General features: G+C 32.7%; 2 protein-coding genes across 5 annotated transcripts; one reads left to right on the top strand and one right to left on the bottom strand.

Annotated features, from left to right (window-relative positions):
* Positions 1-1,680: 1,680 nt before the first annotated feature.
* Positions 1,681-3,688, top strand: LOC100167798 (UDP-sugar transporter UST74c). The gene is made up of 3 exons (XM_001950225.4): positions 1,681-2,159; positions 2,275-3,007; positions 3,075-3,688. Exons 2-3 carry the CDS (start codon positions 2,322-2,324, stop codon positions 3,382-3,384), a joined length of 996 nt encoding a protein of 331 aa, XP_001950260.2. The 5' UTR covers positions 1,681-2,159; positions 2,275-2,321; the 3' UTR covers positions 3,385-3,688.
* Positions 3,689-4,243: 555 nt separating this feature from the next.
* LOC100158905 (transcription factor SPT20 homolog) lies at positions 4,244-10,982 on the bottom strand. Of its 4 annotated transcripts, XM_003247624.4 has the most exons (10): positions 10,664-10,982; positions 8,685-9,102; positions 8,110-8,625; positions 7,896-8,052; positions 6,710-7,178; positions 6,352-6,649; positions 5,886-6,276; positions 5,644-5,831; positions 5,435-5,575; positions 4,244-5,359 (listed from the first exon to the last, which is right to left on the bottom strand). In XM_003247624.4, exons 2-10 carry the CDS (start codon positions 9,075-9,077, stop codon positions 5,135-5,137), a joined length of 2,778 nt encoding a protein of 925 aa, XP_003247672.1. In that variant the 5' UTR covers positions 9,078-9,102; positions 10,664-10,982; the 3' UTR covers positions 4,244-5,134. The 4 variants fall into 4 exon arrangements, with proteins under 4 accessions (XP_003247672.1, XP_008187694.1, XP_008187695.1 ...); XM_008189472.3 differs by having other exon boundaries at positions 5,886-6,649; positions 10,653-10,982; XM_008189473.3 differs by having other exon boundaries at positions 5,886-6,649; positions 8,251-8,625.
* Between the last annotated feature and the right edge of the window lie 1,292 nt (positions 10,983-12,274).

Here is a 12,274-nt window from a genome sequence, read left to right as displayed (position 1 = left end):
AATAGCCTTTAAAATTAAAAAAAAATACATAAAAATGTTTAAATTTTTGAAAATACATAAACAAATGCGTGATATGTATGATTTTGATAAAAAAAAAGTTTGCCCATAATTTAAAAAATAAAAAAGTTAGACCCAATCTTTAAAGGCTATTTCTTTATCATTTTTGGTATACTTATATATGACGTCGACTGGTCACTTCACCCCGGAACACATTATATACATTAATGTATTTTTTTTCGTACAAGGGCCTCATTTAAAACTTTGGCCCCTGGGCCTCAAAATGTCTTAATCCGGACTTGTGGATTTGTACAATTCTGGTTTGATTGTATTGGCGATTGAAATCTTATCAATGTAACGGGGATGATGAGTATCATTTGTATGTTATTTTACCAGTTCCCCGTTACAGATCCAGACCCCGCTGGCCTGAAAATTGATAAGCTTTCAATCGCCAATAAGTTAGTTGACAGAACAATAAAATAGCTTTAAAATTAAAAAAAAATACGATAAAAAGTAAGAAAGTTTTGAAGACATAAAAAATGTGTAGGTAAACCTATAGGTTCAGTTTTGTTTAATAAAAGTTGAATTGCCCATAACTAAAAAAATAAATAAGTTAGACCTCCGTTTGAAAGAAGTTTTTTTTCATACAATGGCTTATATACAATAAAATTTACTGTAGGTACATAAGCAGGAAATTTGGTGAAATTACTGGGGGGGGCGGCTGAGCATTATATGCTCATTACATATTTACATTTATAGGTACCACACTGTCCACACTACCACTGTACTAGAGCCGATCGCAATTATTTATTTCAACAAGACAATTTACAAAGATCGACATACTGAACAATTTGACCATAATTAAAAAACGAAAAAAATTATGTGCCTTATCTTTAAAATTTTAGAAGTATTCTAAACAGAAATTATTAAGTTCTTCATTTTTAATTTAGGATAATAACTAATGGCAAATTTAAGGGTTCAAATAAAGTCGGCAAATCCATAAGAGGTGCCCCGTACAAAATGTATAAGTCACATAGTTAGTAAATAGTAGTTACCTCCATACCATATTAATACGTAATTTCATCGATACCGAGACGATGCACAACGCGACGCGGACGGTTGCTGATAAACAACCTATGCGGGTATTATTACGATTTACGATCGTTCCGAGTTCTGATTATAAGTTCATAAAATCTTACGAATTTAATTCAATTTTTATCACAGAATATTTTTTTATAATTTATTTTTTAATTCAGTTATTAAAAATGAATTTTACCATTATAACAATTATCGTATGTTTAGTCACTTTAAAATTTTGTTGGCCAGGGGGGCTAAGACCTATACTATGAACTTCTGGGGGACTTAGTCCCTTCAAGCCACCCCCCCCCCCCCGGTTTCCACCTGTGTGTAGGTAGGTAGCCATGAAGGAACTTATAACTTATAAGATACCTAGGTACCTACAATATTTATATTTAATGAACACAACAACATACGAGACTAAAACTTACAAGTCTACAACTTACGAGTCATGCAACAGGGCACAAGCCAGCATAATATTATCACCATAGAACAATATAGAGTAATAAAATATCACAAATTGTTATCATTCCGAGTTTTGACTTTTTACCACGGTTTACCACCGTGCTTTTTACCATAGATATTAATATCTATAATATCAATGCTTTTTACATTTTATATTTTTACACCAATATTACATAGACTTTTTTTCTTCATAAAAACGTTGGCGTGCCTGCCCGGTTGAAGATAAGTTATCTATTTGACATCATTATAATAATACAATATTTTAATAATTTATCATAAATATATAAATTATAATGAACTGGATTAAAATTTAAAAATTAAAACGTCTATTCAGCTAATTGCTATATTTTTATTATCGGTTAATAATTGTCAGTTATATAGTGTATTAGGAAAAAAAATAATGTAATTTATACGAAAATCATGAACACGATAACACTATAATACTTAAATATTGAATACGTTCTGCCGGGCTACATACACAAATTACATCATAGACCATAGCAAATGAAGATAAAATATATTAATTTTGCTGAGTGGACGAACGAAATCATCATATGGCTTTTATAAACGATTTTAATTTTTGTTTCACCATGCAAACAGTATCTAAACTACCTATTAAGGTAAAATCAAAATAAAGTATTTAACACCTATATAAATATACATTTATATTTCTAAAATATAATTACTTGATAGACGAGTTCCAATACTCTATTTATACATTTTTGTTTTCCTCAGAGTATGTTCAAGATGTGGTAGTCAATGGGAGCCATAAACGATTAAAAATGGTAGACCCAAATACTAATGATGAAGAAACTCTAGTCGAAGACTCTTCAATAATTACATCATTTTCAAAAATTAGTACTGCTCTCTTCTACGCCGCTGCGTCCATGTTGATCACTGTAGTAAATAAATCCGTTCTAACAAGTTACGGGTTTCCGTCCTTCCAGTTTCTAGCTATTTGCCAAATGTTTATGACAATTTTTGTACTGTTTATAGCCAAAAGTCTAGGAAAACTAAAATTTCCAGACTTAAATAGGCACACCTTTAAAGATACGTTTCCAATGCCTCTGATATATTTAGGTAACATGGAGTTTGGTTTGGGCGGAACCAAAGAATTAAGCTTGCCCATGTTCACCATGTTGAGACGTTTCTCCATACTGATCACCATGTTGGGTGAATACTATTTGCTCAACATTAGGCCCAAGTTCTCCGTCAAGATATCGGTTGGCATGATGGTCTCTGGTGCTGTTATAGCAGCAAGTAACGATCTGGGATTCAATTTCAACGGATACATGTTTGTACTGTTTAATGATTTCCTGACAGCCGCAAATGGAGTGTTCACAAAGAAAAAATTAAACTCCAAAAAAGAAATGGGCAAATACGGACTTATGTATTACTCATCATTGTTCATGATACCACCCGCTTTAATATTGTTGTATTTTTCGGGTGATCTAGATAAAGTATACAGGTACTAAATTAAATATAATTACTCGGTAAGAACAACATCATCAATGTTTTATTTTGTTTGTTTGCAGATTTAGTTATTGGTTGCATACACCGTTTTTAATCCAAATTTTCATCTCATCTATAATGGGCTTTATTTTAAATTATAGCATAATGTTGTGTACTCAGTACAATTCAGCTCTAACAACAACAATAATCGGATGTCTTAAAAATATATTTGTCACTTATATGGGCATGTTTATCGGTGGTGACTACGTGTACACATTGAATAATTTCATTGGCATCAATATCAGTGTTATTGGTAGTCTCTTTTATACTTATGTCACATTCAGACCATCTGCACCATCTCAAATAAAGTTGCCAAATACTATTAATATATAAAACTATGATTTATAGAATATTGTCTGATTTATATCAAATTAAAATATGTATTATTTATTATTTATAATACTAGTTACCCTTAAAATTATTGTATATTTTACTTGAACGAGAACAATATATTTGTTACCTTTTATTTATTGTTGGTAATAAATTGTAATATTTTATTATATTAAGTTTAAACGAGAACAAATGTGATTGGACTTACTATTTATAATTTATATATATTTATTTGCAGATAATAAAAATATTAATATTTTTTATTATTATCTAATAACTGAATAAAACATTTCATGAAAGCTACAAATGACCTGGTCTACTAGATTATTGGGTGTTGTATATTCTTCCACATCAAAATAAAACAAATTAAAATATCAATTCAATTATTTATATAATATAAAAAATATTCCAGATGATTAACTTAACATTAAAAATAACCATGATCTCTATTTTATCCATATACAGTAGAGCACCGATTAATCCGGACAAACAAAAAAAAAGTATTTTATAACTTGTAATTGTCGTTTAGATATTTCCCATTGTAGTATGACGTATGTACCTAAAATATTGATAATATATCTGATAAATTCCATCCAATTAATATTGGCTATCGCAGCAGAGCCTGTATTTTGGTATTTATTATCATAGACATATAAATAAATTTAAATTATTAATATGTCTATGTTTATTATTAATGATCCAGATATTTCTATAAACAGCCCATCTTAGACATTAATTAAACTGTTTGATCAGCGTTCTACAGTTATTTGTGTTACTGTCATTCAATAATCAAAAGATAACAAGATTACCACCTGAATGATAAAAAATGTTGTCTAAAGAGAAAACAAATACAAGTTTTACATCATGTTTAAAATATATAATTAATATATTATGATAATAAGGAGTTTTTTAAACCAGACATTCACAGAACTTAACAAATCTTACAATAATTTATCTACTAATATATTAAACAATATGATTATGAATTATTATATATTATATACAAATCTAATATAAAATGCTAAAACCGAGAGTAGTTATGAACACTGATAGTATTAAGAAATAAATATATAATTCATAAAAGAAAAATCACTATTAAAACACTAGTTTTTAGAGGTTCTATAATTTCATAGAACCAAACTAAGAGTGTACAAACTATATTATTAGTTTACTGCTTCATAAAACTTATTCAGAAAGCGTAAACTAGTATAGTATGTATGCATTGTTGAGAATAAAGAAATATTGTAGATTTATATGAAGATAAAACCAATAACATAAAAACATATAGGAACCAATCAAAATTCAACTATTCAGGCAAGTATGAATTTTCATTGGTAATCAAAAATACTATAATTAAATTAATAATACTAAAAATAGTATAAAGTACATAATTTTTCAGTTAGTTGTTATAGAAAATAATTTAATCTAACATTAGTAAACAGTCAAAAATTATAAAAAATCTTAAGAAAAAAAAATTGCTCATTCATTTTCATTTACAAAATGTTGAGGAAAAGATTTTTTCCAAACAGGAGAATAATTGGAAAAACGGAATAAGAATTTAAAAGTTATAATTTTTTTTAACATAAAAACCTACACGAAACCAAAAATAAAATTGAGTAATCTAATGACATGGTTATAATAAGTCTTAATGCTATTAGTTTGTACATACATATCAAACAGATTTCAACATTTGGAAATGTTAAAATCAACCATATAAAAATGTTTACTGTAAAAAATATGATGATACAGTCTTTTATTGAGAACTCGCTGGAGGTTGAAGTTCTGGATTTTCAGAACGCATGGCATCCAACTTAGCAAATATTTTTAATGCTGGTCCAAGTTTCATAGACATGTCTCTAATTAAATGATCTTCTTTGAGCAACATCAAAGCTTGACCATCAATTTCATGACTTTCAAAATCTGCTGCTATTTCTTCACTGTCTGTAAGTTGACCAATAAACTTCCTTACATCTTTTACCTAAAACATCATTGAAAGTATAATAGTAAATAAAAAAGAAAGATAAAAATAAAATCAAAAATAATAATGACTTACAGTCCATGTCAACGGATTAATAGGACACAATTCGGGAGCTACATCTGCCTTAATGTCAACATCAATTTGCATTCGATTTGGCAAATCAAGTGATGAACCTGTATTGCTAGAATCACCAGCTGAACCATTGCTTTCACATTCCTAGTTTACATTATTTTTTATATTAACTAATAATTTTAAATAATATACAACAATATCACACTGCATACCCAATTTTTCCCATTCTTTTTTTCTGTTTGTCCAGTTTTTGAACTATTTTCAAATGTTTTTGAGCATTCTTGAGAACAAAAGCGTTTTGATTTCTTTTTAATTTTGAACTTTTGTAGTTCTTGACATTTTCCGCAAGAGTCACACTTAATTTTGTCTTGATTGTTATTATCTGTTTTACTCTTTTTATCTGAAAAAAAAAAATAATAAATAAGAGAAAAAAAAATTTTTTTTTAATTTTTACTTGGTGGTTGTTCTTCATCCAATTTTATGCTTTCCTTGTCCTGAGCACTATTGGAAATATCTGCTATAGTGCAAGATCGATTTACTGGGAATGGTTGATCAGCTTCTTGTATGACAAAGCCTTCAATAACATGAGTCAAGACTTGTGGTTTTACTAAAGCTTTAGGCAATCCCTTATCTCTAGAGTTATCTTCGTTAGAATTAACCGGTAACGAAACTGATGCAGTTGTTTCAGTAGTATTCTCTGCTATTGAGACCACAACAGCCGATGTTTCATGAGTTTGAACAGCAGGAGACGTCTTTAGAGGTTCTTCGGGTTTAGTTGGTGGAAGCATAGATGAAACTGATGTGTGAATTTGGGGCGAAATCAGAAGCTGAGACTGTGTTGATGCCTGAGGGGCACACGAAACGACTGGTATAACAGGACGATCAAGAATAGTGATTTGTTGTTGAGGTTGGCTACTAACAATAGCTTGGCCTTGCTGCAACTGATGTATATGTATCTTTTGTGGAGAATTCATGGACATACTCATTACGTTTGTAGTGGGCTTGATGATTTGCTGTTGCTGATAAACTTGAGGCGATTGCATACTTACAATTTGATGGTTTGGCGATTGCATACTAACTAATTTAATTTGTTGTTGAGCTTGTTGTTGTTGTTGCTGTTGCAAATGTTGTACTTGTACAGTTTGCTGTTGTTGTTGTTGTTGTTGTTGTTGTTGTTGCATTTGTGGCACAAGTTGCCCAGAACTTGTCAAAATCATTCTAAAACATAAAATCATTTATAATTTATTCATTCATATTATAGCTGTTTAATAATATTACTTGTTGGTGTTCATAGTTTGTTGAGGTGACTGAAGAGGTTTGGTTTGATTAGTTTGATTAGCAGCATCTGATTTATGAGGCGCAATACTAAAACCTTGACGTACATTTGTCTTAGGTCTAACTTTGAGTTGAGCTTTTTGCATCTGGTTTAAATGTTGTATACCCGTAGATGTTTGAGTAGAAATTGTAGCATTTGGACGGTTTGCATGTCCTGATGGTAGTATAGAAAGTTGTCTGTTATTACCCATTCCATTAGGTGTTGTAACAACTTTGGGTTGTATATCTGCTCGTTGAGATTTAATAGTAGTAGTTGTGGTACCACTAACCATTTGCCCAATATTTTGCATAACACCACCACTTGTTTGCACCATAGTTTGGCCATGGTGTTGTTGAAGGTGCTGAGGTGGAGGACTTTGTATAAACATAGGAGTTTGTACTTGTTGTTGTTGACCATCTTGCTGTGGTGCACCTAGATAATAAAATCAATAGTTATTGTTGAATTGTTAAAACTTTTCAAAATTATTTGAGTGAACATTGCTATGGCATTGATTTAAGGAGAATCATTTAGGCAATTTCTAATCTCGTCGTCACCACCTGAGATCTATGTGTTAGTCGTAAATGATTATTAGTGTGTGTGTGGCGTCCATGCGGGTCAATTGTAGCAGTACGGAGAACTCTAGCACGCAGCAAATATCAGTTTGTAATATTGTGATAATGAAAAAATATTTATTTTTCACTCAAACATACGATTCTAATTCCAACAATACGTCACAACGATTACCTGGATTTGCATTCTGATAAAATATTCTTTTTTCCCACAACATGTACGAGGGATTGATCGAAGCACATTTTCAAAATTATATTTAGTTAATTAAATATTTGAGTTGGAAATTCTGAATTTTTTACAATTTTTATTGCAATTAAAATTACAAAAATTAAAAATGTGGCTCAATCGTTCCCTTATATATAATACAGACAATCCGAATATTTTTTCAGATTGAAAATCGTGATAATTGTCGACACGTATCGTTGGAATTAGAAACAGTAGTTTAAGAAATAAACAGATACAATTTTAAATTATAAAAATATAAATTTATCAAAACTGAGATTTTCCATGAGGTCAGTTGTGATCCTACTCCTATTCATTAGTTACAATACTGTAAATTACCATGTATTGATAACTCACCTCTTATAAAAATTGGATGATTCTGTGCTAATAGTGCTTGTGGTTGTGGTGTAGCCCAAGTGAGTCCTTGAGGAAGTGACGCATTAAATTGCCATGGTGAAAATTGCATTGTTTGAGCGTTTTGTTGTACAGTTCTTCCAGTGGCACAGCTTGTGTACTAAAAAAACATTTTCCAAATAAAACAGAACATATTAAAAAAGTCTATAGTACGTACTGTTTGTTGCATTTCATTTTGTTTCATATTTGGCTGGCTACTTATCACCCCTAACTGGCCGATGACAAGTGTCTGGTTAGTTGTGGTTGGTATAGCAGCATATCCAGTCGGAAACGAAGTTGCCTGTCCTTGCGATATTACCTGTTTATGTGCATGTGCTGTGGTGAGCATCTGTTGTGACTGGAATTGTTTATTAGGAGCTGCAATCACTTGTATAGCACCAGAGGTAGGATGTTGCAACATTGTTCCAGGCATGATTAATTGGCCTTGAGCATTGTATTGTACAAACTGAGGGCCAGCTTGTTGAATTAACTGAACACGTCCATGACTCCAGTCATTGATCTGTTGAATTTGAGTCTGCTGTTGTTGCTGTTGCTGTTGAGTAGGTGTCTGTGCCTGCATAGTATGTTGCTGTTGGACTTGCCCTGGTTGTTGAGCTTGTATATTAGTCATTTGCACTTGACCCTGTTGCTGTTGCTGCGGTTGGATAGTAGAAATTTGCATTTGACCGGATGTCTAAAAAATATATATTTTCTTAAAAATACATAAAAAATTACATTAGAATAATTAAATACCTCAATAGTGGTCATTGGAGCAGATGAATGAGGGAGTTGCACAGTGCCTCCATTGGATCCATCTGAAGACATCTGCATAGTAATAGTTTGCTGACCTGTGGCGACAGAAACTTGTTGAGGTTGTTGCTGTTGTTGTGACTGTTGCTGCTGCATGTCAACCTGTCCCTGAGGTTGTTGAATCATAACTTGTATTTGCTGTGGTTGTTGCATTTGTTGTGCTTGTTGGTTTTGTTGGGTCTGCTGCTGTTGATTTTGTTGTTGCTGTTGCTGTTGTTGTTGTTGTTGTTGTTGTTGTTGCTGTTGTTGCTGTTGCTGTTGCTGTTGTTGCTGCTGTGCTTGTTGCATTTGTTGTACATCTGTGGCAGGCTGTTGTTGTGCCGATACCTCACTCATTTTTGAGCTTGCTCATGTAAGCTTACTAAATAAGTAAATTAAAAATAATTAATCAGAAAGGTTGGTAACAAAATTGTAATTAAATTATGTTATGATATGCTAACAATACTGTCAAAAACAATTCATTTTAATGAAGAAAACTGTTATAATTTGATCAATATTAGTTATCTTAGCATAAAGGTTATCTACGAGGTTATCTATTAACTTTGTTTTATAATATATGTTTAGGTATGTTTTTTTAATTTTTAAGTACCAACATCTAGGTATTTATGATTTATGTGTAGGTACAATATGACATACAAGTATTTATATTTATCATAAGTTAGGTACTCTATACTTTATAAGCTATGAGTTTATGTAATTAATTAGTTACAACAAATTAATATTTACATTTTTATTGGAGATCTATTGAAACAACCAGTAGACCAAAATAATTAAGTAGATAAACTATAATCTTTTGTTTTAACCCATTTTAAACAAATAAAAAATGTCCTCATTTATTGTTTGTTTAAGTTTGTACATATTAATATCTTCAATCTTTATAATATGAAAATATCTTTTACTTTGTCCCATATTACCGATTTCTATACAGACGCATTCATGTGACACATTCGTTAAACTTATTATTATAAAATATTGTTTTTTAAGCTTTTGTTGATTGGTTTAGTTTAATAAAAAGTGTCAGTACTATCCAAGTGTTGGTTTTCTTAACAGTTTTAATCGTACCTAACTAATCAAATATATTATTTTATTTATCAAATATGTTACATACAAGGCATATTACAGACTTAATACCTATACTCAAACACAATGCGTTTTAATTTGTAATTAAAAGTCTGTGTGATTTCGAATTACCAGGTGACTATCAATGGAAAAATCAAAAAAAAATCAAAAAATTTTAATTAACTAATTTCGCTAGCATTAGTGGAAACCCGCACCGCAATAGTGGAGGTAGTAGGGCGATCCTCCATCATTGTATACCAGAACTAAACTGGACAGCTCACTAGCTCAGAAAGTCAGAACTCACTACCACCTTTGTACCTACATCCTATGGAATGTGTCATGAAAATCAGACATACAATACATACATACATACCTAGGTGTATCTATTAGATATCTAATCAAATGTAATTATTCATATTCAACATATAATTTTCAATACATATAATATCAATTACATTTCCTGATATACCAAGTACTTATATACCTATTATCGTAAACACGTCCTATGTGCATAATAATAATGTATCATATTTACACGGAAACCTCAAACAAACGGATACACACACACACACACACACGAACAAACGCGTCCGCACGCTCGCCCACAAATATGATACATTACCATATTATCAGATATTCAGAACGAGAACACACGCTGTCGACGAACTTATGCTTTCGAAGAGCTAGGCTAGTGTCTATAGGTACTATAGGTATTATTAAACATCAGAGTAAACAAGCAAAATATACTGCAAGAATACGGAGTGTTGTAATGTGATCGCGGTGGTCGTGAGGCAATATACCGACGTTCGGTACTGCTAAAGTAATAATAGTCATAATATTAAAACGTCGTACAGGGCACTCACCTCCAGTTTAGCTGGCGGACGAGAAAATGGGTCCACACTCCACAAGACTATCCGACGACGTGAAAACACGATTCGCGTGATCGAGAAACGACGGTTTCGTGATAAAATTCGCTGCGACCCGATGACGGTCGGATGATCGATGTCCGATGATAATAAAATGTTTCAACAGTAGCGGAGTAACGCGTATTGCAAGTAACGTAGTGTACTATAGGCTGTAGCTGTGTCGCACACGCGCACGCACAATCCCCCACCGCTATGGGGTCGGCAGCAATGAGAGCGCGTCTGAGCGGCGGCGTCGGCGAAAGACTGACGCGCAGAGAAGAGGAACGGCGGACGTCGGGACGTCGTGACGCGCAAAGACGAGGAACGGTCGCGGGCGACGCGAAACGGGCCGGCGATGAATGGCGGGCGGTGGGTGCCGGGTGGCCGCCGCTGTCGGAGCTTGTTCGGGAGCGGCGGCGCATGCGTGCCACTTCTCCCTCAGACCGATCAGCCGCCCGTAACGACCAATGGGGTACCGCCCAAGCGGCGGCGCACCAATAAAGGACCACTGGTGCGTCGTATACACTCGGGATTCCTGGGAGTAATTATTGTAATAACGCCGCTGTCGACCCGACCCCGGAGGGGCTGTGTGGCGGCACTCGATATTACGCATCTATATATAATATTATACGTAGGGGGCGACGGGACAAAAGATTTATAATATACGAATTGCACTTTTTTCACTCACTCACTCAGTCACTCACCCCCTCTCCATCCTCTGTTTTCTCCGTCTGTCATTCGCCGCTCCCTCATACGATCTCCCTCGAATTCTTTTGTATTAAACACTATAATGTAGGTACCTGTAGATATTTACTAGCTTGCATTTAGGTAACCTATACCGATATACCTATGCGACATTTTTTTCTCATCGGAAATTCTCGGTATTCTTTTTATATATTATATTAGTTGGTATTATTATGTACACTCTACGGTATAATATATTATAAGAGGAGAGATTTATAATATACAACATTATGGGTACATAATATGCATATTATAAATTATAACCAGCATTCGAGCCAAAGTGTCTTATAGGTACCGGACGGATATGTCTTGCAAAAAAAAATTATGTTTAGACTTAAGTCTGATGATAAATTTATAACAATATATAGATACTATATTATATATTATAATATATAATATATATTTGTCAGTTTGGATGGTAGGATGGTTCAGTATTCAAGTACCTATATGTATAATAATAAATTGATCCCGCATTCCCACAGATCATCACGAACAGCAGACAAGAATTTCACGGCTGCACGGTTGGTGGGATGCATCGCCTATATCTCGAGTGTTTCTTAAATGTACCTATATGGCTATATATGCAGTTAAACCCGTTTAGGATGACATTTTATTAGTTGAACTCATCGAGACTATATAATATAATTATATATATATATTATTTAAAGTTATGGGATACCTGCAGGTATACGTAGGTGCTTCTATATTTATATGTATACATACCTAATACAATAATATACTTATAGTACCTACTACCTAGGTAGTATATATATAATAGTTATTATATACCTATAGTTCTATAAGTAAAATATGTGTGTGACCATA

This window comes from Acyrthosiphon pisum, chromosome A2 (assembly GCF_005508785.2).
Source record: "Acyrthosiphon pisum isolate AL4f chromosome A2, pea_aphid_22Mar2018_4r6ur, whole genome shotgun sequence".
Taxonomy (NCBI): Eukaryota; Metazoa; Arthropoda; class Insecta; order Hemiptera; family Aphididae; genus Acyrthosiphon; species Acyrthosiphon pisum.
The sequence above is the reverse complement of the archived record's forward strand: the minus strand, read 5'-3'. Positions and strand labels throughout refer to the sequence as shown.